Below are 26,509 nucleotides of genomic sequence, written 5' to 3' on the forward strand. Positions count from 1 at the left end.
AGCAATGATATTGGTATTGCTTAAAAACTAAGAATAATTATTATACTGGTAGATGTCACATAAAAAGTGATAAAGTTATTTTTTTTATTTTAAAGTATATTTTATGTTTTAAAAAAATCAAGTCATATTGAAATCACTTTATTTGTCAAAAATGAAACAAGGTCATGCTTTAACATTTTAAGAAAATAAAATTAAAAATAAGAAATAAGACGCATAACTAAATAAGCTATAATAGGGAAATATAACTTTTTTTATAAAGGTCTATTAAATACGGTTAGGTAAAAAAAATCATTTGCTAATTATTAGTAGCATAAAATATATATGCATAAATTTGTAATTTTCAATTCCCGCAAAAACGGTAATTCCACTGGCCACGCCTCTAATACGTTTCGGTTTGTGTTTATTTGTTCCTGGCCATTGAAATTTGTTTAGAACATTATTACGAATCTTGACGTCACAAAAACCAAGGCTGAACATGTCGCGTTTTTTTACGAACGTATTTTTATTAAATTTAGACATTTATGTATGAAAACATTTCTCCACAATATCCATATTGATTTTGAAAATTAAATTAATTGTTCCAAATTCTTTTTATATATTTTTATCGTTATTCGTAGTATGTGATATTTCCCTATTATTACAACAACGCTTTGGAAACATTAACGTTTTAGTATTGTTTTCCGTGCTTAGGTGAAATGACGAAGCTAATTTTATTTGAGAAATAGAACCAGTACCCTTTAAGAAATTTGTTGAACTGATGACTACTTTAAGGTTGAACTCCCGAAAAATGTAATCTAATGAAGACCCGTTCTTCCTTTAGTGTACTAATTAGGTATTTGCCATATATAATTATTTTTATTGATAACTTATAAAACGCAATTTTTGTAATATAATACGTCAAAGGCACTTTAAAAAATAACTTTGTATATGGATTAATAATATGATCGCAACAGATGCAAAAATCAATACAAAGAACAATTAGTAAAGCACTTAAAATAACATTAAATTTTAATAAATATACTAAAACTACAAATTTACATAGAATAACAAAAATGCTCAATCTAGAGGAATTAATATACACAGAAAAAATAAAAATTAAAATAATATTTAAGACAAAAAAGAATAAAATAAAGTCAAATATGAAATGTAATATTAACTACAACATACATAAAATAAATATAAGAGAATCAAATAATTTAATTTTCGAACAACCTAGGACCAACAGTAAAAGAAACAGTTTTTTGGATACAGCAATAAATTTTTACAATTTACTTCCTAATGACCTGAAAAATATACAAAACAAATACATACTTAAAAAACACCTAAAGAAAACAGTTCTTACAGCCCGTGTGACGAGTGATATGTGATGTTATTTTATCGACTTTTTATTTAAACTATTGTGTTATTATATATAATATCCCCTCATACCAGCATTTTTGCTGATTGGAAATATTTCGTACAAATAAAATACATAATGTCATATGTAAATATAAAGTTTAACAACCTTGTATTTTGTCATAAATAAATCGAAATCTTACTATCCAAAGATATAAATTTAAATATGTCTCTGCTTTGATTCTCAGCACGGATGAAGTGAAATAAGTATTCAATGCAACATTTTAAAGCTTTTACGTTGCAAACTGAACTTGTTTTTTTACGTACCTAAATTTACTGTTCATTACTAAATTTGATGTAATTCCCAAATCCATGGGACTAAAAGTCCTGTATTGAGATTGGACGAACAATAAGTTGACACTGACACATGAGTATATCATCACAAATATAGGATCAGAAACATAAATAATAATTTTAAAAAAACATATATATTGCACATCAATATGGTAAACAGTAAACTCAAACATTCGGAAAATCATCAAGCAGTTGAGAAACGTTTGTTGATATAATGTGCTTAACCCTTTATAACTCAAATTCTTTCAAATAAAATAATGGACTAGGTGTTTTGATAGCTTTCTGAAAATTATGAAACACAATATTTTAGTTTTTCAAAAATTTCCTGGTACTATGAAAAAAACGGTAAGAAATTGGAACATGACATTTGTGTCACATCGTGTTACAATGCCTACAATAACTGTCAAAAAAACATAAAATATTAAACAAAAAAAAATATTTGCCTATTTTGGTTGGTTTTATGGCGAGTGAATCTCAATTGAACTTCCCTAGCAACCAATATCATCATGCCCATGAGAAAAAGTACTTTGATTTCATTGAATGGTGTGTCGAAATGAACTTTGGTGTTTATTTCGAATTTTGAAAGCACTGAAATGGTTTGAAAGTATCAATGAATTGCTTTTTACATCATTAGTTCGAGATAATAGACGCACTGTATCTAAATTATGCTATTTACATAAATTATCAAATAAAAAAGTAAACTCTTTTAACCTACTCTCCAAAATAAATCTCAATGTCCCCTTTCGCGCGACAAGAAATAAGTATTTGTTCCATCTGAAAGTCTGTAGCACTTACTATGCACAACACTCTTTCCTCTATCATTCTTGCTTTAAATATAATGCTTTTTTTTATCGATAGATATATTTTACATGCCCCTTTATTTATTTAAAAATAAAGTAAGACTCCTTATTTTTGGCTACGATACAATTCCACTTACTATTTAATGATGCTCACACTTACACACCTTACACACCTGAACACTAACTCCTACACTAATACACATAAGCACACATCTGCACTTACTCTCATACAGATACACATAAACACACCCTTTTGTTGTAACACAATTTAATAATATGTATGATTCTTATTTAGAAACTTTGCTGATCTGTCTTTAAACTGTATTTTCTTTAATGTTACTATATTAGTGTTGACTGTTTGTTTCTTTAATATAAATAAATAAAGGAATGGTTTTGTTTAATAACTTACTTTTGCTACAAGTCTAAGAGAATTCCCGTATGATGAATAATAACTGCTCAACATTTTGAAAATGTAATCAATAATTTTCTGTGATGTTTGTAGTAACTTATACGTACGTATGTGAGGGATAGAAGCTCCGAATTCCGTAGGCGGTTCACGTCCCATTATTTTACTTCTGAGTATGCTTATTATTTTGATTGGAGGACTAATTGGCAACATGGCAACCCTTAAGAGGAATGTGGACACTTGATACTTACCTGCTGAAAATAAGCTACTTTCAAACTTTCACACAATAGTCAGGAAAATAATATACAAATGTAGTTAATAAGTATTAAACTTTTATAAAAACAATTTGAGCTACCTGCCACAGCATTCGATTGAAATATATGAATGATCAAAATGTCTAATTGCTAGTTGTTGAGAAAAGCTTGTACGTTTTCTGTATTATTGTGTCTAGTTCAAGCATTCGTAAGCTGACCTACTGGTAAATGCTATCCGCCTATTTACAAAGAAATCTCTTTCTATCTTTTAAGAGCAATCAAACTTTTTTCCTACCACATTAACAAATAGCATTACAAATAATAAGTCTGCCTGTAAGATAAGACTAGAAACAAATTATGGAGATTGAAAATTAGTTTGAATTTGGATACGCAGTGGTATTGGAAGGTAGAAAAATACAAAAAGGATTTCTTGCTTAAAAAATAATGTGCGTATTGTTGACAAAGTTTGTCTCCCACTCAATTGATGCACGGGCTATATAAAATGAATAAGAACTTTTTATTAGAAACAAATGATCAGTTAACAAAATAAAGAAGAGCCCGAAATCGCAATGATTGTGGATAGTGGTAAAAGATGAAAAAATATTTCTTTCTGAGTTTTTATTGGTTTGAAAAGGCATCACGCTTTGTTGCTGGAGCATTTTTCCACTTTGTTTATATGATTTTAAAGCTTTGGCGATAAAAATATCTGACGGTTGTATTTGTTGACTTAGTGATTCTAAGCTTCCTACAACCTTTAACGCTTTTTTTTATGGCGTGACAGCTGATTTGTATAATTAAGTAACAGTTACACTTATAATAGCTGTAAAATTTTTACATTTTTTGTTCGTTTTGTACCACACTTGGGTAGCTCAGATGTCTATGTGCTACTATGTTTAAGTTATGTAACTGGAAATGTCACTCCTACCTAGTTATACCTCCCTGGTTGTCTGTGCTCCTAGTGCACTGAACTTCCGGCACACGTTTTGTCCTGAGGATATATTGCCTAGGGTTGATCTTGCGCACTGAAATTATACAGCGACGCCTCCTATTGTGACGTCACGAATCCGAACACTACGTCATTCTTCCTCCGCGCAGTAATTAAAATAGTCCCAAGTATGCAAGGCGACTGCATAAATTATAATTAACTTTTCCGCATCCTTTCTCGTTTTCTTAATTAACGGAGAAATACATCGAGCTTATAAATCTTTATCACAGTTATGTCTCATTTAAGAACCTCTTGAGGACCTACCTAGAGGTGCGAAGCGAAGAAAACTTTTCAAATAAGTCCAATGCAAATGGCCGAAGTTTTTTTCGTATGAATATTTATTATTGCCATTACCAAGTGAGCCGACATTTATTTTTTAATTTGATTTTAAGAAAATATTTTAAACGATCAAATAACGCCAATTCCGACACTTTTTCCAGAATTAGAAGAACTGTTTAGTTAGCAAATTTGAGTTACCTTTGCCATGACTTGAATAAATGTCAATAAATTTATGACATTATTCAAATAAAAGAACCTCCGTTTTTCAATTTAATTTAATTAAATCGATACCTTCTTAATAACTTTTGAATAAACCTCATATTTATTTGTTTTGGAAATCATACAGTCTTTTTGATTTTTTTAATATTGATTTTATTCTTGTAATTAATCGTCAATGACTCTATAAAAAATGTAAATAATCTTGTGGTAGTGTGGGGTATAAACTTAAGACCCCTGTTCTGTGAATCCGCGACAGTACCACAAGGCCACCCGGTGGAAAGGCACATAATACAACATTATATGCAATAAAAAAGATGTAATTAATTAAACAGTCAATTAACCGCTTTCTTAAAGATTTGATACTGTATACTTTAAATGGAGTAAATTAAAAAATATTAATGATTTACCAAAAAAGCTTTCTTATTCCTAATTCAACTTGAACAAATATGTTTTATTTTATGAAACCGAATTATGACTTATTGCTTGATAGGATGGGGAGATGCCAATAAATTAATATTAAAACCTCTCGAATATGCTCAAAAATCAATAGTTAAAATAAATTTTTTTTAAATGATGGGGTCTATCACAAATATTGAATTCTGGCAAAAAAATTTCAGGTGTCTGGGCCCCGAAATGCCACCCAAAAATTGGAAAACCATGACCCGCATTAAATTTTTTTTTAAATGTAAGAAATTAGTTAATGGGTTTAGGTCGAGAAAAATCTTAAAAATTACTTAAAATACATTCCTAAATAATGAATGCTATAAATTAATATTACATAAATGTATAGAAAATTAACAAGTAGGTTGTAATTTTATTGTTAATTTTTGCATTAAAATGTCTGCCTTAAAACAAGTTGTACCTAGTTAGGCAGACTAGACGTGACCAGAGAAATCTATAACCTAAGTGTATTTGTAGTAGATAAAGTAATTGTTGTTTTGTTAATAAACTATGATTATTATTCAAGTTGGTACTTAACACATACTTGACTTCACATAATTTGAAATTCGAATTCGCATATTTTCAAAACAAAATTATAGATGTCAATAAATCAATAATTTTAATTATAATCTATCAAAATGATTTTCGATACTAAATGCTTAAATTATTGTGTGATATGGATATTGTATATTTTCTTAAATATTACTCTATGCGGCGCTAATAAAATGTTAGGAGATCATTATCTATTCAAAAACGGATTTAGTAAATTTATTTCAAAAAACAATTTAAGTGTGGCTCGAAATTTGGCTAAATACAGTGAATACAAAATTCAACCACCGACGGGTTCATCAAAATATTTTTTGAAAATTGATCGATTTGGATCCATCCAGAGAAATTTAAAAATATCAGATGAAATGCAAATAATTATTATTTATAATGCTCCCGATGGATCAGGAATTAGTTTAAAGTACGAGAAAAATATATTTTATTTCAATAATCTTAAAACAGGGTGGAGAAAATTATCACATGCATTTGAATCACACAGTCAAATACAGGTAAATAAAATACCTTTTGGATCTTAATCTATTGCGACAGAGGGAAAATATTTTATTTATTTATTTATTTTATTGGGTAAACAAACAGTATTTACCCAAATATTGCATTTTTTTTGTATATTAGTGTAAGACAATCATGCAAACGCCAAACAAAAATTTTATACTTAATTCAATAATTAAAATTATGTTCAATATAATAAATGTTAATGAAACTAAATGAAAAAATATGTATGTAATAATAAAGTTAAATATCTGCTTCTCTCAAAATTTCTATAATTTTTGACCTAAATTTACATACATTGTCACAAAAAATATCAGCTTCGGTAAATATATTGTTATGTTGGTCGCATATTCTGGGTATTGTAGATTGTGTAAAATAGTTTGTTGACGCATTTCCTGTGTAAAAGAGGAGATTTTGTCTTGTCGGTCGAGATGGCACACGGACTTTTAAGTAGGTAAGGAGAATCAATTTTATTATTTATTAATTTAAATAAAAATAACTGGTCTAACATTATTCTTCGATTTTTAAGAGAGTTTATTCCATGTTACTGCTTACTTTCAGCATGGTTAGAGAAGTAAATGCTTAACCGGTAGTCGACCTGCTTAAAAAAAATGGTTTGGACCCTTTCTAGTCTATTTGTACCTACATTATAGTAAGGTGATCAAATAGGAGTACAGTATTCTAGCTGGGGACGAACAATGTTTAGCAGAGTTTTTCATATGTCTCTGCATGTTTAAATGGTTTCAATACTCTCAGAAGGGAATATGGAAGTCTAGGCATTTACCGGGCTTATGACCTGTCGTTGGCTTATTTAAGTGGCCACTTTTCACACTGTGTAGCAGATGGAAGAGTTAAGAAAATGTGGATGTTTAAATATGGGCAGAATGGTGAATGTTACACAGTGTGGAAAGTGGTAACTTAAACCAGCCAACGAAATGTCAAATGTCTAAACTTCCATATTTCATTTTTAAATGTTTTCTGAAAAGCTCCCTAGGAAGGAAATCCGGCAAATCTACAAAAATTTGGTCATACTCAAAACATTGTTGCTAATACGTTTCATTTCAGGAAACTAGTAAAAGGGTGCAATATTTTTTTTTTTTACCAAACAATGCCCACATATAACTTTGCCCACCTCTTCACTTTTGTCTAGCTACACATTGACTAATGATGCGCATGGATAACCTTTTCGAGAAAATAATATCGTATCATGATAATTTTAGATACTTGAAGGATAAGGTAATCAGTCTTATGCTTCAAATGCCAATCCAAGAACAATGAAATATTTCCAGAACCAACATCTAAACTTTTATACTATTTCACGGCCACCCTGCCAGGAATCGAACCTAAGATCTAAAGCATAGTCGGTTAACGCGCCAATCATTACATTATGAGGCGGACTTATCTTTAGTCAATTTCTTTTTTCAGATTTTTTACACAAGAGTAGCCATCAAGTTAAAAACGCTAATATTTTACTCTCAGAACTGTATTCTTCAGCCCGGAAACAGGGGTTTTTTTTTTTTTATATTTAAAGCATTAATTTTTTACTTAAAATGTTAGTTTATATATTTTTGTATGTAACAACTTATCGACTTTTTTATGTTCACCGGTTTCGAGAAATGACAGTCTCTTCATCAGAAAACTAATTACAAATGACAATGAATTAAAATTTTATTTTGTTATAATCAGTTGTTTGTTTTAAGTTTCTGTGAGCATGATAGTTTTATGTTTTTTATGCAGCTACTATGGTGAAGGCGTATAGTAGGATTTGCATGTTAGCGTTATTAGAAAAGTCAGTAAGTGGTTATTTACAAATACTAACTAACAGCTACAGAGTTGAATCTTCAACGTGTATCATGGTTTCATTCTCTATGGTTTTGCACCAGTTATGGGATCCAGGATTTTATGCAGTACTCTTTTCTTAAAAAGGTCCAGCATCTCATCAGACTTTGCTGTTAGTGTCCACGCTTCATACCCGCACGATACCACAGTTCTGATGATATTTTTATACAGGTGACACTTATAGGCCTAAACACTGGTAGCAAAGAGAAAAATGCTTCGCTTCCTGTTATTATTCTCTGCTAGCTTTCCAACAAAGTAAAATAAGATTTAAAAAATCTAAATTTTCATCGTTTAATTGTTTGTTTTTTTTAGGTGATATTAGAGTTTAGAGTAATGAACAGGTCAGACCATTCTTCATTTATGGCGATCGACGAAATACGCTTGGCAAGAGTGAACGACGCGTATTTGTTTGACAAGAATCAAGATTTCGGTAAATCTGAGCGTGAAGTTGGACCATTTTATGCTAATATTCGTGTGCGAAGAAAAGCTTACTTTGATGACGATGTTGATATTGAGTCTCGTGCTGATGCCACAACAGCAGGTAATCAAACAACTAAAGGTGTTTCTACTCCAGCGATGACAAACCCAACATTACCTCCTACGACAACGGTAGATTATCAAAATTATGGGGACAAAAAAATGAGGCTCTGCCGATATATGTCTATTGCTACAATTGTTTTAGCGAGCATAAGTCTTTGTTACTGCCTTTTCCTTATAATAATGCTCAATTTAAGATGATTTTTAAAAATTATATAATCATTACCTTTTCCCAAATTTTTGTAGGCAAGACTAGATTTTAGTAACGAGAAAGTTTTCAAGATCGAAATTGATTTATGACATCTCTTGTTTATATCCAATACCCTACATTTATAATTGAACGTAGTTATACAGAAAGCAGCCAGCCATAGAAAAGTGAAACTGAGATAATAACACTTTTGTGAAAAGGGTGAATAATTGAATCTACACAACAGTTGGAATAAACTTCTTAGATTTTCACGGCCGTTAAGATGCACAATAAGTTTTTCTGGGTTATTATGCCGTGTGTTGTTCGTACTCTCTACCGACGTTTCGGATCGCGTTACAGCGTCCATCATCAGGGTTGATGTTATTTGTGTATGAATATGTGTTACGTTAGGTACTTAGAATTTTTACCGTGTCGTAGTCGTTTTTGTGTGATGTTATGTATTTAGGACTTGTACCGTGTCGTAGTCGTTTAGATTAATGTGTACCATTATGTACTTAGGATCTATACCGTATCCCAAATCTGTGTTACATTGCAATCTTTATGCAATTTCTTTATGACTGGGTACCAGGATGTTTTTAATCGCATCCCATCATCTCTATTTATGTTGTCGGGATGTTTGTAACGACTACGACACGGCAAAAATTCTAAGTACCTAACGTAACACATATTCATACACAAATAACATCAACCCTGATGATGGACGCTGTAACGCGATCCGAAACGTCGGTAGAGAGTACGAACAACACACGGCATAATAACCCAGAAAAACTTATTGTGCAACAGTTGGAATGTTTTTGACTTTTGATAAATGATAAACAATGAATACATTCGTGTTTTGATGTAACAAACAATAATTCAATTACGTATTTGACCAGTTTTTATGATTTTTAAAATACCGTAAGATTATTGATTAAGTGATCGACACTATTTTCAGAAGGTGAGTATAACAGTTTTTTTGTACGAAAGCGACCTAGAAGTTTTTAGCAGAACATAAAATAGACCTTACTGCATCCGATAACACCAAAATCTCATATTTTCAAAATCGTAAACTGGCTGTTTTCTGCATAACTACGTTCAATTGTGGGTACTATTTGCAAACCCGGCAAAATCCATCTTTCTTTATTTTGAGCAAATCGCAATAAACTGATACAATACTTAACTTTAACTTTTTTTAAACTTCATTTTTTTATTATCATCAGTAAATATTTTACACGTTAGCAGTGGTGACATAAGCATGATTTTGTCAAGAAACAGTAGTGAAATAATAAATTTAAATTATACATTTCAACTTTACAATACTCAAGTAGAGGTTTAGACAATTTAAAAGTCAAGTTTTTACAAATAAAGCCGTATTTTTAACTGGCAATGTTATAATTGTTGTAGAAAATTGTATTCTGAATAAGTTTCAATTAATATCTCACTTTTTTTAGATTTTGGATTTTGCCGGGTTTGTTGTTTGTTTTTACTGTCTAAACGTCTTTTTGACTATATTGTGCTGTTGTTAATTTTTTTGTAGCAAACATAAGAAAAAACTATTTTTCGTTTCCGTTTTGCATTTTATTATTTTTATTTTTATGATTAACAAATTACAACGGGATGGAGAATACTTTAAAGGAGGGAATATGGAAGTCTAGGCATTTACAAAGCTCATGACCTGTCAATGGCTGGTTTAAGTGGCCACTTTACTCACTGTTTCTTATTACTCAACATTTACCATTTTGCCTATGGTTGAACATCCATATTTTTTAAATTATCCAATTTCTTGATTTTCGTTAAGTTAAAAAGCTGAATCCTTTATTGTTGTGAAGAGATTCATCTGGAAAATGTCTACAAACATTTGGACAAACTCAAATATTGTTATTGTTATGGTTTTAATGTATTTCATTTTTTGAAAGAATTTCTTATACAGTTTACTAAGCCTATTGATTATAAAATGTTATATTTGCAATAAAATGATCATAATGCTTTTAATGGTTTAACATTTTCTTTACAAAACTAATATTTTTATTTTTTTAAGACGCCGGCTTCTTTGGATTAAAATTTATACGTTTGAAACGTAATATTTATCATCATCATTCCTTTTTCGCACCTAGTTGTGCATAGGGCACTGCATTCGTAATCGCAGCGTATCTTGATCATTTTTTTTGCATGAAGGTAAGATGATTAATCTTATGTCTTAGTCTAGGGACTATGAAATATTCAAGTCCCAATATATCATAGATATCCCATATTAAATCGTTTTAATTATACATGAATTATAACTTTGGGTCAATGAATTTATATTTGTGAGTCCGTTTTATTCAAACGTGTTTTTTGAATATTTGTTTTTTCGATAATTTTTTGAAAAATATTTAATTCAAATGATATAAAGTGTATTTATATTTGTTTTGACTTTTTTACTCCTTTTAATCAATATAGCACGTAATATGTATAAACGCAGATGTCAGGCCCCTGTAAATAGGTGAATTATAGGTAAAAAGAAAATGGTGACTAATATTAGTAAAAAAAAAAAAATACCTCCCTGCATAGACAAAATTATATTTGATACTCTTTTACGTTTTGTCGGCCGGTCTGACAAAGTTATATTTAAAAAAAAATAATATTCATAATAGTATCTTTGAGTTTATTTATCAAATTATTTTGAGTAAGTAGGTATAGATACTCCAGAAAAAATAAACGAGAGTTACACTGAAGAAAAATAAAAATTGTATACTGTTTAACAAATGAAAAAAGATTTTGATTTGATCGAAATAAATAATAAGACTTTTGTATAATGTATTTATATATATATCAGCAGAAGATATACCAGCAGAAGATTGTTAGCTGTCGCCAACTGTTACATGTTAGGAAGTTCAAGACTTTGGCCCTTATGTAATTCACCCTCAGGGACTCATTTTATCTGCCCTACGGGCCTTAGTTGATCGGTCCTTGGACACCCAGAATTATCGTCCGTTTCGGTCTCATAATTTATTTTTATATTCAGAATCATTAATGAAATAAATAATAATTCATGACTAAAAATAATGCTACTTAAACCACACGAAATAAATAGGTATGACGATCCGTTAGTCTATGGGGACTTAGCATCTCTTTTATTTTTCAATACTTTTTTTTTTTCTACCATGAATTTTTCATAATGAGTGATTTTTTTTCCGGGATGAAAATTATGTATGTTTATAATTTTTTTCTTGCGACACTTGTCAGCTTTCTAGCTATTCTTATGCAAAAAATCACGTTTATCGGTCGCTCCGTTTCGACGTGAAAGAAACACAAACAAACAGACAAACACATTTTCATATAAATAACATAAGTAAGGATAGTGTTAAATAATCCTTTGCCAAAATACTTAACAAGTGAATTTGTATTCAATAAAAAACTAAATTGAAAATAGTTTAATATATTTATAGGAATGAAAAAAATATTATTGATTTAAAAATATAATAATGTAAATTTATAAATTAGTAGATGTTTATATAAGTAGATAATGCAGATATTGTAATATTAACCAAATTAAAAAAAATAATTAAAGACTCTCACTTCATAATTATGCCCAATTACGTCCAAATCATTCATTATGTAATATAATTAGGCTTTGATTTGGTCAAATCAGGAAGCGAGGCCTCGCTGAAAGTCTGCTGTACTTTTGAATTAGTAATGGTTAGCTCGCCTTAAATAATCTACACTATAATGTAAAACAAAAGCCCAAATGTACCAGGCTAGCATGGCATGGTTTGGGTATCACGCCGGGTGTCGGTAATGGGTGGGAGGATTCGCCAAGGGTAGGCGCTCCATACTACTATGAATGCCAAATTGCGGTATTATCCCCTCTGCTTGCTGCGCTCCTAGTATCGACGAATGAATAAAACATCGATTTTATGGTTTTATTGAATGCGTACTCGGATGATACCCGATCAAATTGAAATAAATTGGTTTTACTTGTCTTTGACTTGCACCCGATGGAAAAAAAATGATTTTTGACTCCACTAAAAGTAATAAAAATGTTATTATTACCGTAGCATTATTTATAAAAAACGCACTTAATGTCCAAAACGATACTAGGTATTAACGTGCTTACTATTATGTACCAACACCTAATCTCGCATTCAATTTTTAAAACATATTACAATTCAAACTGACGTGCGTCCAGCTCAAAGCTTATCTCCAAATATAAAATAAATTTAACTCCAACATAAATATAAATAAAGACGGGCGGCCCAGCGTTTTGAAATATTTCTAAAGTTTGATCGAAGAACAGTGAAAATTGAATAACTTTGAATAAAATTTATTGCATTTTGCGTGTTATTCCGTTTATTTTATCTGACATTAGCAATATATTTTTTGATAAAACGTCTTAAACAGACGCACGGAGCATGACAAGAAAGGCATTTTTGCGAGTTTTTACGTAAGTCTCTCATGGGATTTTATAAATTTCAATTCGAGATTATAATTACTACCTTAGATATTTACCAAACGTCCAAATGGAAATTCAGTTAAATCATCGGTAATATTGCTTACTTTTTTCACTCCTTGACTATGCGGATGTATGATATCCAGATGCTAACTCTGAATTACTTTAAAGGTAGAACGATTGCAGAATATTTGTATTCGTTATATCTTTGATCTTCGCAAATTTGCCCATATAACCGAGTATCGCACGCAACTACACTGGCTCAGTATCAGGCATAGAAGAAACATTCACATTATATCACTTCTTCACAATATTTTAAATAATCCCACTTCTTTTTTACTTTTTACTTTTTTTTTTTTTTAGCACCACAACAGGCCAGGAGGCCCAATTACAGTGGTGAATTAAAACACAGAATACCCAGGCTTGAGAAAACTCACAATTATTTTTATGTGTTCTCTCCAGGAATCGAACCCAGAACCTTCCGTGCATGAGTCAAGCGTCTTGACCACTACACCACGGAGGCCGCCTGTTTATCTGAGAGAGCTCATCCAACCTCTTTCACAACACGGACTATCTCTTCGTTCTAGTATCGAAATAACCCTTTTAATACCCTGTCATCACTCTAACTTTCTTGCCTCCTCTTTCACAGTAGTAACCGCTCAACTGTGGAATAATCTACCCACTAATGTTAGAGACGCCCCTTCTTTATTTACATTTAAGTCAATATTAAAATGTCACGATCTAAATGTTCCTTTATCCTTTTTCTTTCGTTCGCATCCCCATCCTCTCTTCAAAGTATAGTGTTATTTTTTATTTTTTAAATATATTTTTATTTTGTTTATCTTTGTTTTTGATTTAAGTATAAAATTGTAAGATTCAATATGTCCATGTATTTATAATTTTCTCAAACTGAACGGTTTGGGTAGGTTGAAAGAAATTAAGGTAATATGCCCGCCCTTATATGTATATATATTGTATATGTATATAAAATGTCAAATAAATAAATAATTGCTTTTGTTAGAATGATGAAAATAGATATTTCTAATATAATATGACGCTTAACACTTTGAGTACCGACCAAATACACATAGAATTTACCCTGTGCCCGGCATTTTCGTGAAGTTTTATGCTTTGTGAAGGGTTTCTAAAAAGTGTCATAATTATAAAAATACTAGGTTACATTAATGAAAACTTCTCAGACTTATTTAAAATAATTAAATAAGTCATTTTATATGATAGTTTTGCCAACATTGGCCTTTATGGAGAGCCAAATTGCGCATTGCAATGTAGTGGTCAAGACGTTTGACTCACGCACGGAAGGTTCCGGGTTCGATTCCCGGTGAGAACACAAAAATTAAAATGTGATTTTTCTCAAGCCTGGGTTCTCTGTAATGTAATTCACTACTGTAATTAGGCCTCCTGGCCTGTTGTGGTGCAAAAAAAATGTAAAATATAAAATGTTCGCACATATACAGGGACTTACTTCTTTTTTTGTGCTTGGTATCCCAGAGCCGTGTAAACACGTGATTATAATAACCATGCTTTGTGTCCCAGTCCCGTGTTTTCACGTGGTTTACCAGCAGCAAAAAAGTACTTATAAAAGTCATTAGATGTCAGTAAAAGGCACTTTTTAGACAGCTGGTAAACCACGTAAAAACACGGGACCGGGACACAACGCATGGTTATATAATCACGTGTTAACACGGCTCCGGGATACAAAGTGTTAATGTTTTAAATGTTAATTCAATTCTCAATCTCTAAAGTTGTAAGTAAAAAATCATATTAAAATTATTGCATTGTTAAGATTTACAAACTATATTATATGCAATAAAAGTTGAACAAACGGTTCATACCTACTCGTATACTTGTCTCGTATTCAGTCTCCAGGGGTTCACTTTTCCCTATTTGAAGTTTCCATTCAGTCTTCGTCTCATAAAATTTAACAAGTTTCCTTTCCTCAACTTCTTCGTGACATTCTCCATCAGTGAAAATATATTGCAATACTAAAAGTTCTAATATAACAATGGAGTGAGCGTTATACGTTATGATATGTAGTTATTGTTTACTACACTCAGAAGGTGAAGAATGTTCGGATAGTCTTGAATCATGTATTTAAAACAACTATCTTAAACCATTAAATATTTATTGATATATTCATATTATTAATTAACCTCAGATTTGCAGAAGACATAGTGGTAATTAGTAAATACAAAGATGAACTAGGTGAAATGATTATGAAAATACTGGACTGTTTGGAAATCAAGATTCATAATACAAAGATTATGAGTCCAACAAGCAACAACATTTTCATTTACAATGACAAAATTAAATTTTTTGATGCTAATAATATTTAATCTATATATATATAAAAGGCGATGTTCGAATGGTTGTCCTCGATGGACTCGATAACTACCGGACCGATTTACGTGCGGTTATCAGATAAATGTACATCTTTGCCACGAGAAGGTTTATAGCTCATAAAATCTTCATAATGTACAAAAAAGTTAGGAGCGTAAATGATTTTTTTTATCCATCACCATGGATGCATTCGCCGAGAATGCGGATAAAAAATGAATGGAGGTTATTTTTTGTGTATACAAAAAGCTGATTTTTGAATGTTTACCGACAACATTGGTTTTTTTATGGATCCCAATCAGATCATTTCATTGAATTTCTACCCGTTTATTTTTTTTTTACCGAAATTTGGTTATACTAAAATCATATCAACTAACATTCGATAATTTTTTGAAAATTGCGTTTCTGACTAAAATGCATCCCTGAGCAGAGTTTGACATTTGTTAAAAGAATTCTTTATTTAAAAATAATGAATTATTTTATGGTTTGGAGTCCAAACACAAACAAGTACTTGGGTGTACCGTACCTACTTAAATTAAATATTTAAATATCTATTACTTTTAGATTTGAATTCAATCATAAACAAGTACCTACTTACCAATAAAAAGTAACATCTTTTTTACGTTTATTCGAACGGTTTTTACTATAGATTTTTAGTAAATTTTTGCAAGTATACTTAATTATGTTTAATCTTAAGAGGAAACGCGGTCTGACTTTTCTTCATACAAACGTATTCACGTATTTTCTCTCTGAATTATGGCACTAGAGCAATGTTTTTTTTTACCATAACAACAACAACAAACTATCACGCCACTTCCCCGTAAGGGTAGGCAGAGAGGATAGAACGCCACATCACTCTATATTTGCATTCAGATCTCACCTCCTCCACATTCATAGATTTTCTCATGCACGCGCGCCGATTATTCCGACTTTTACCATGTCATTTTTCAAGTATTTGTTGGATTTAGTCATGCCATGTCTTTCACTATCTTCCTCTTATTCTGCATCCATGAACATTTGCATTGTATATATTTTTAGCGGTTCTTTTGTTGTCCATTCGCTCTTCATGTCCAAACCAGAGCAGAGCTCTTTTTTACACATTATTGATATTTTAAATTGGCGTGTCTCTATATTGTTTCCTTTTTTAAAAAATGGTTTATTATGGAAACTAGATCCATTCAAACCCGTAAAAAAAGCCTTGTTTTATCTGCTGTTTTCAGGCGCAAGGCGCACGGTATACAAATATAACTATTTTTAAAAAACGCAAAACATACCGGAACAGAAAATTTTATTCTGATACTCTGTCCAAAAAAATAACAAAATCGGTCCAGCTTTGAGGTGCGGAAAAAGGTACAGCAAAACGTCGATTTTGTCTTTTCTAACGAAAGGTCTGATATGCAGTTGTCTTTTTCGCACACTATCGGTGAGGGATCTGCGATACAGGGACAGGAACACAATGATCGAACACCTATTTATCAAAATTCTCACAGTTTAAATTTGGGCTAAATACAACATTTGATGTCAAACTTTTGATTGCGTTCATTTAATCTATTCAGCAAAAACTCAAATTTAGCAATAGCAAAGCATTGCCGGGTTCACCTCGTATGTTATAAATATAACTAGAAGCGGAGTTACCAATATTAAAAGTACTAAGTTGGGTTGCTTTCGTCAAGTTAAAGTATATTTTCAAAAATAAAGAAGTTCTATTATGTGTGAAAAGACGTATAAATCGTATAAATCGTGCATTAACATTGAAAAAATCATTATCATCATCATAAGCTTGACAGCCCTGGGTGGGCCATGGCTATATCCAGGAGTCTACTCTACTCTTGCCGGTCTGCTGCCCTTGCTTTTAAGTTCCTCTCCAGCTCTTCACTTCCATCCAACATTGTCATATCTGCGCTGATGTAGTCCATCTATTGCATTCCAGGATTTTCTGGTCTTCGTCTTCTTTGTGGCACAGAGAGAGTTAGGCGATTTATGGGGCTTTTATCCTGCATTCTAATTAAATGGCCAGCCCACCTCAAGCGTCCACCTTGGTAAAGTTGATTACATCAGACGCTTAGTACATATCGTATGGCTCTCGATAGTAGCGACGACGCCAGTGGTTATTTTTTCTTACAGGGCCATAGATAACTCTGGGGATTCTTCTTTCAAAAAACCATGTCTGTAGCACAAAAAAGCAGCCAGAAACTAAAATGCACTCAATCATTCATGGAAAGACAAATGCTCGGTGCATGTAAAAGACGCAGAATAAGAAATGAAGAAACATGGCGATAAACTTTTTGAATTGTATGTATTATGGTTCATGCAGCAAAAATAAAACAGCAGTGGGCAAGACACTTGGCGGGGCAAAATATTGGCACGTGAGATAATAAAGTGGAGACCACGGTCAAACGAAAGAAGTATTGAAAGGCCTCAAAAAAGATGGGTCAATGACATTACCTCGATGGCTGGTAAAACATGAATGATAAAAACGAGTAAAAGGAAGGAATGGAGACGTTTAAACGAGGTCTTTATTTAACGATGGAGAGAACAAGGCTGAGAAAGCAGCAGAAAAAGAAAAAAATATAAAGTTGATTCATAAAGGAAATATATATTTTTCAATTTAAATTTTATTTACTCATATATACGTTTACACGTGTACATGAACATTACAAAATGGAATTTTTAATATCATACAAATAGAAATAATTAAAATAATTTGGTGAAATTAGCCATATATAAAAAACGTATTACAATATCCAGATAATATGTTAAAAAAACAAGAGAATCTTGTAACGAAAAACTCCTTCAGATACATAAAAAATGTTAATGTCCAAAGTAATATTGTACAACATAGAGATAGTTCTTCCAACAAGCATAACCATTGGCAGGTTTGTCCTGTATATTGGAATGTGAAACAGTCAATGCTGACGCTGTTTAAGGTAATTATCCGGAATATAAAAGCTAATGCTTCAGGGCTGTTAACGATACCGCGCAACAATCGAAAGAAGTGCGTAGTTAAATACACATTCCTTCTAGTCTTCAAACTGCTGTAACCAAACATACCCCGGAAAAACTCAGTGGGATAAAGCCATCGATAATATCCGCACTCTCATGTAGAGAAACCGAAAAAAGTTCTTCTGAACCTTCTCCACCATAAGAGAGAACGTCAACTCACACGGTCTCCAAATCATCGAGCCACTCTCGAGTCTACTTCGCACCAACGAGTTATAAAAAAATTTCAGTACTCGTGTACTACCAAAAACCCTGGCAGTACGCAAGACAAATCCTAACATTTTCAACAAACTACTACATACTGTTTCGATTTGATCATGAAATATCAACTCACAAAAGTAATGCCTAGATCTTCAACCTTCAAAATCCGCATAAGATTCTGGTCTTTTGATTCTGGGCATCATTTAGCGGAAGAAACGCGTTTTATAGGCCCTGGTGAAAAACAAAACAAAGCATTTTCTCAGATAATTATTATGACAAAATCATGATTAATTAAGATGACTAATACAAGCATTAAGTAATGAGTGCATTCGAAATCATATATGTTTTTTGTCATAACATTTTTCTTTTATTCTCCCGTTGTCGCGCTACTACGTGTTTGTGTTTCGTTTTAAAAGAAAAAGAGTTTTCTTTTAAAATTAAACACTATATTTTTTTCCAGTTAAAGGTTTGATTCTTCTGAAGTTGATACGATAACGGCCATTTTACTGTTATCAATGGAAGCTTTAAGGTGGCCATGTAGTGGGTATGCATCCTAAGAGCCTTGACCACGCTTTCCAACAAGGCATCAGGTTCTCGAAATCCACAACTGACAGTTTGTCGGCAGTTTATATCAGAAGTACGGGACGTAAATCTGACTTAGGAGAATGCACAGAAGCTGGCAGCACACGGAGAGGCCTGTTTATACTTTATCTAACACCAACTAAAAAACTCTCCAAAAAAACTAAAAAATTAAATGTTTATGAACTTTTCAACATTAAAATGTATTCATATGTTAGCCAACGATATTATTGTAGACAAAAAACTAAAACTTTCAAAAAAATGTAATAAACATGATCATAATACAAGAATATTAGAACAATATCACATTAAACATTCTAAAACAAGACAAGTACAATCGAGACTAGTAAATCAGGGACTGAAATTACCAGACAAAACTAAACAAAAGACTCAGACAAACTTTTCAAAAGGCATAAAAAATATAAAAATCAACAACAGAGTATAAATAAAATATAACATATATTTTTTTTAAAATGAATGTTAATTTTTTTTTCAAAATGGACTCTGCTCTAAATAAGGAACAGACGTTGAATGATGATGATAAAAGTTTACATGAAATATCGCATTTATTATTGTATTACATTTTAAATATACATTTTTTCATAAGTGTTTTAACTTAAAAAAGGGCATAAATATTGCTTACAAATCCATCGAAAGAAAAATTAATAAATGTAAGGTAAGGTGGGGTGGGGTGATGTTGAAGAATAATACCGCTGAAACTTTCTTCTGAATTATTTCTCAGGATATGAAAATTCATAACAGAGTAATCTAGCATGCTTTGTAAGAAAAGAACAATCATTGGCCCAAAAAAAAGTTTGAAGCTGAAATTAATATTTGTGACAACTTTCAAAAGACGCTTACTAAAAGAAAAACAATTTTCTTTTCAACCACCTCTTCATATATTTTATATTGTGTATATAATATTAACATACCTTACTGATATATTTATATATAAATAGCTTTATTGACTTTTTTAGTCACCACTTAAACGAGCCAACGACAAGTCCTGAAAATACCTGGACTTCCATATTCCCTTCGCGAAAATGATTTATTCTCTCTTTTGCAACAAATAAATATCTAAATAATAATATTTTTTTTGCGATGGAAATCCAACCTGCCTACATGCATTTAGACATGCTCAAAATATTGTTGATCACACTAAGAAGTATGAAAACTGATTTTTTTTTCTCAGGCGTTGCCTAGTTGATGAAATGGCTTGGGCGGATGAGTCTCACTCACATGATAAAGGTTTCAGCTTTTTTTATTACACAAAAGTCAAAAGATGGAAGAATTAAAGAAATGTGGATGTTTAAACATAGACAGAATAGTGTATGTTACACATAATAAAAAATAGCATACATACGTCCATACGTGTAAAATATAAAATTAAAATTCGTTGCGAAAAATAGGTTAAGTGTCCAGGCGAATGTTGAATACAGTTCTATGTGTGAAATAGAACCAGAACCCTAGAAAAGTGTTTTCAATTCGATGGGTGCTCTCAGGTAAAGTACTGAATAATAAAATCGAATGGAGATAAGTTAGCTTCGTTGTGTAGTGGTTGGTGTATTTGTGAACCATTACTTAGTTCAATTTCTGACAGAGTCTACTACTACTACTAACATCACACCATTTTCCTTTAGGGGTAGGCAGATAGAATGGATCGCCACACACGTCTATCCTGGGATACATTCCTAGCTTCATTCACATTTATACCTCTTGTCATACATGCCATTCGGTTCTGTCTGCTTTTGATATGACCAGACTCGTTGTCCATTCGTTCTACGTGACCAAACCATCTCAGGGAACCTTTCTTAATATTTTCAATTATACTTGACTCAGATTAACACTCTCGCCTGATTTTATCATTTGTCACCCTGTCATACATTGATTTTCCACACATTCGTCTAAGAGATCATATTTCAACCGCGTTCACTCGGCTTTAATCCTCCCTCTGCCAGTTCCGTGTTTCACTTCCATACATAAGTGTTGACAGAATTGACGTAAAATATTGATTTTAGTGGTTTTTTGAACTGAAATATTTCTTTGTTCTGGACTAGTATCTAAAACGTAAGACTAATTGCTTTACCTTTAAGTAAAAAATTGTCCAACTAAAATGCTTTGGTTTACCAATTCACTGAACTATGGACCACTGGGTGTGGAAAGAGAAATTATGACGGTATATAAGTATTCACATATTTTGAGATATTTGGGAAGTTTATGACTCAAATATTTAATATCGAGGCTATATTGACAGAATGCATTAAAAAAATAAAGGTTAGGTTAAAAGAAATGAAAAATTGAAGAATCGGGTTGCGGTCCCGTGGCTAGTGACTCAGACTCACGGCTCAAAGGTCCATGGTTCAAATCCTACTCTACCACAAATTGATTCTCATTTTCTTATAATGAGTTATATACATTTCGTTGAAATAAACATGGACATAATACAAGAATATCAGAACAATATCACAATCAAGACAAATATATCAGGGACTAAAATTATACAATAAACTATCTACCATACTGAACTAAACAAAAGACTCGATGATAGAAGAAAAATTCAATTATTAACAACAGAGTATAAATAATAAACAACATATTATTTTTGTAAAATGAATATAATAATAAAAAAATTTAAATAAAAAATTGAAAATGACCCTTAAAATTGAATATTTGGGTAAATCATAAAAACGAAAATATTTCTCGTTTTTTATAAAAATATAATCTTTACTACATATGCCAATTCAGAAACAATAAAACATTGGTGTTGAAACAACATTTCAAATCAATATGCCACGTCTACCCTTCCGGGAATTGAACCCAGGACCTCAAAAGTTGTAAAATATTAGGCAAACGCCCCAAGCAATGAACAACAAGGCGGATTTATCTCTATTTGATTTCCTTATTCAGTATTTTTACTTGAGAGTAGCCATTGAGTCAAAAATATTCATCAAAAATTTTGGTTCTTTTTCCCAAACAGAAGTGTTTTCTTCATCCGCCTGGACACAGATCTGGGCCATATTAAAATTATAAATAAATACTGCAAAATTGAAATTTGTTTACGGGTTTTCTGTGTGAAGTGACAATATATTCAGCGTGCATACACTCAAATAGAGATATTCTCAAGATATTCCACGAACTGACTTCAAGACCATAAATGTAAGTCGGGGTAACTTGAAAAGTTAGAATTTGGTGAAATAAAAGCGAAGCAAGGAATAATGTAGACCAAGTTTTCAACAATGGCGGTTGGTCTTGCGTCTAAACTTTCTACTAGTTTTTTTTTTCATTTCTGCTATCTCGAAATTCTCGAAACAATGTTTTTATACTCCAATATTATTCCTAAAATAATCTTCGGCATTGTCTCAAGGCGAGTTTGTTCTAGGCAATCCGATTGAGCAAAATGATTATTTGAAAAAATAAATTGCAATTTTGTATTATGGTAAATACAGGTTACTTATTATAATTGTTACTTAGATTTTCCTATCTGCACTCGATGGTGCATAAGGCATTTTAATATCAAATGCAACGTATCTCGATCATCTGCTCCAATCCAGGAACAATGTATTATTGTAGTTCAAACAAAATTTTCAATCAATATTTCACGCCCACCCTGGTAAAAATTGACCCCCGGATCTTAATAATGGTAGGCAATTGCACCAACCAAAGCAAAACTCCACTTGATTTTCGTACTCGAGAGCAGTCATCAAGTCGAAGACAATTCGAAATCTATTTTACATCCATATTTTTTTAAGAACGAGGAATCAATTTTTTTTAATATTATGGAATGATACTGAGTGGTTTTCCATGGGTACGCTTTTTTTCTAATTTTTTGCCACTCTATTCAGTCATGTTTAGAAGACAATATTTATCCCACAATTTTGGTTTATTTGTACATATTGTATTTTTTTGTTGTAATAAATGTTGTTTTCTTTTAATTAATTAATAAATAAAATAAACATATTCTTTATTGACCAAGATACAGAGAGTAAAATATAATTTGCATATTTGTATAAGTGTATCAATAAAAATAAAAATAAAAAAGTGTTATAAAATTATCAAAAAATCAACAAAAGTAGGATTTTTAAATATTTAACGTTGGGAAAGAACTTGTGATTATGTTTCTCCAAAAGCTGCGTTTCAACAATTGTTTCCCCTCACGGGATAGTGCAGTTTGGATGCACTTTATACTACATTACTTAGGATTTACTATTGTAGCGTGCTCCAGTAGCAACATATAGCAGATCACGCCATTTTCCGTGTTATCCTTTTTTACATTTTTTTACACTTTTAATCCGATCCACCCCGATTTAAGCGACCTATTGCAAATATAAAATCGTGCATCGCTCGAATGCCGCCATTTTGTTCCCGTTTTTTAAATTCTTACCACATTGAAAATGGAATGAATGTTTTGTTTTGTTTTCGCGGCATCCAAGCCCATTGTTTAATCGACTTAATCGTTTCCGGAAGGGAAAAACTGAAAAATGGGTGCTGAAAAGGCTTTGGTTTAATGAAATCCATAGATATTGAAACGCTTTACTAGATTTTATTTGATGAGGAAACTGCTTCCCCGCCAAAGCCAGCATTTAATAATAACATTTTAGTTTTTTTTATGAATCGTTGTATCATTTTTATTACGCCTATTTTTAGTGCAAAAACACACACAATAAAAATTAAAAATTTGATGTAAAACTTAATATACAAAAAAATCTAACGCAGTTTTTTAACTGTTGTACTCGTTCAAAAAAAACTCTTTTTAAGGTTTTTATTTACCATTTATGTATTTTAACAAAAAATAATTATAGACATAATTGTATTGTTGTTCCCGCAAAACCGAGGCTTGTCTGCGGGTCACATTACATTTTTTTACATAAAGTAGATACAGAGTTAATAGTATGTGATAAAATTAACCTAAGATAACCTTAAATTAACTTTGCTTGAGGTAAGAAAACTATCGCCTGATAATCACTGCATTTCTTCTAATTAACTCTTGTGTGTCTATGATATCACACTAGTCTACTTACGAAACGAGACTTGATATATCTCTCTTTTTTTTTTTAAATTATAAGGAAGTTGTATTTTTTGTAATCTTTAAATTGACATTTTCACACAGGATTTGGAAATTGAAATTTGTATAACGCTAGATTTTAAAAGAAAAAATGTTTATCCTTGCAACGTAAAAAAATTGTGTGACGCCAGTACAGCGATACATTTGTATAAGTTATTATACCTCTACGCAAACAGCGCACTAAATTTGGTGAGCGCGCATTTGCGGTCGCAGGCCCTATGGCATGGAATGCTCTCCCAGCAGAGGTGCGAGGCTGTGAAAGTGAAGTGATGTTTCGGAAAAAACTTAAAACCCACTTGTTCTCTAAATCATTTGAATAAATCCGTAGCACGTGACAACAAAATGAATTGTTTTAATCAAATTACAAATTTAAAGCTTCAATTAAATTAACTTAACAGTAGAATCACCATGTAAAGCGCCCTTGAGGTATTTTATTACGAAAATGGCGCTATATAAGTTATCCACAATAAATAAAGAGAGCACGAACATAGAACTCATAACAAGGAAGACAGAGACACTGTTCTGTGGCCGGAATCAGCGTGAAATAGATAAGGTCGGTTATTGACACGCACGGGTGTAAAATATTTTGATATAAATGATTCAATTATTTTTCCAATATTATTCCAATAGTTATATAAAATGGTACGTTATATATACTAGTGCAAGCAGGGGTTGAAAATTAAAAATTTATATAATCATGGAAATAAAAGTTTTAAATTTATTTCAGCAGAGAGGGAAAACATTTTTGAGAAAGGAATATGGAAGTCTAGGCATTTACAGGGGTTACGACCTGTCATTGGCTGGTTTAAGTGGCCACTTTACACACTTTGTACCATTCACCATGATGCCCATGTTTGAACATCCACATTTCCTCATCTCTTCCATCTGTTGACTTTCGTGACGTAAAAGAGCTGAAACCCTTATCACGTGGGCGAGATTCATCCGGCTGAACCAAATCACCTAATAGGCAACGCCTGAAAACAATATTTAAATTTATATACTTCTTCTTTTACTAGGTATTATTAAAATGGTGAATGTTACACAGTGTGTCAAGTGGCCACTTAAACCAGCTAATGACAGGTCATAAGCCCTGTAAATACCTAGACTTCCATATTCCCTTCTTAAAAATGGTTTCCCTGTCTGTTGAAATAAATTTTAATTGAACTTTCTAGGGAGAAAATCCAGCCAGTCGGCAAGCATTTGGAAATAAAATAGTTACCATTAAAGTAATTCAATTATGATTGACATTTATTGTATAGTTTTATCATGATTTACGATTATTTGATCATCATTTACATTTTAATAATGATTTACATTTTACATTTTTATCATGATTCATAACTCCTGCTTGCATTTGTATGTAACTTAGAAATTTGTTTAGTCTCTCACCAATCTGACAATGTTAGTCACGACAAAACCCGGTCACTGGTAAACAAGTCTAGTAAAACTATGTACTTTTTATATATACCAAAATATGGCCAAAAATGCTAGATACTACACCCTTTATGAGGATGGCAATATAAACCTCCGATTTCCAGCCCGACAACAGCTGATCTCTTGTAGGTAGTACAGGAGGCTTTCAGAAATACTAGATTATTGTAGACCACACAACCTGGTCTCCATTTTGAAGAGGAAGTAAAAAAACTCCTGCTATAACAAAAGCGCTTACAATAAACAATTTGGGCCTTTGTTGAGTTTTCGATACGGGATTATTTAGCATCACGCTAAGCATACAGAGTAGTTCCGTACTAAATCGGAGTTTGTACAACGTGAACGTGAACGTCAAGTTGGCAAGTTGGTTGATGGCCAACGTTGATTAAAGACAAACTTTCATCAACCGTTTAAATCCCACTAGCTCCTCGGCTAAGTAACTTGTCATGGTATTTCCACGTAATTACCACGGGCGTATCACGGGATCCGCGCAAGGCACACGCTCTATAGAAAGCCTTTGTTTGCAGTTCCCCTGAACTCTCCGTATTAGATACGTACCCGCCCATTAAGCACATTGAATCGCACCTTCTACTGAAAGTCGAATTCGTACCACAAAATATGAAAGTCAAAAATATATAACCCACCTAACCCAAATAAGGACTAAGGAGATATTCATCCGTTCACGGTCTTTGTACTGAGCTTTAAAAATTAAATTGAACCGCGAACAAAAGATTATAATATTGTTTAAACGTAAAACATG

At 31.8% G+C, this 26,509-nt stretch overlaps 2 protein-coding genes across 3 annotated transcripts in view; both read left to right on the forward strand.

Moving 5' to 3' along the window:
• Nucleotides 1-26,509, forward strand: part of LOC148280318 (uncharacterized) — a 223,049-nt gene that overhangs the window by 115,319 nt on the left and 81,221 nt on the right. The window lies entirely within an intron of this gene.
• Nucleotides 5,684-13,962, forward strand: LOC148280319 (uncharacterized). Of its 2 annotated transcripts, none has more exons than XM_088228571.1 (3): nt 5,684-6,128; nt 8,281-8,509; nt 13,485-13,962. In XM_088228571.1, the coding sequence occupies exons 1-3, from the start codon at nt 5,712-5,714 to the stop codon at nt 13,610-13,612; spliced, it is 774 nt and encodes a 257-aa protein (XP_088084697.1). In that variant the 5' UTR covers nt 5,684-5,711; the 3' UTR covers nt 13,613-13,962. The 2 variants fall into 2 exon arrangements, with proteins under 2 accessions (XP_088084697.1, XP_088084698.1); XM_088228572.1 differs by having other exon boundaries at nt 13,584-13,962.

The sequence above is a fragment of the Micrasema longulum genome, unplaced genomic scaffold (assembly GCF_059751315.1).
Source record: "Micrasema longulum isolate JH-2025_06_02 unplaced genomic scaffold, ASM5975131v1 h1tg000595l, whole genome shotgun sequence".
In the NCBI taxonomy this organism is placed as follows: domain Eukaryota; kingdom Metazoa; phylum Arthropoda; class Insecta; order Trichoptera; family Brachycentridae; genus Micrasema; species Micrasema longulum.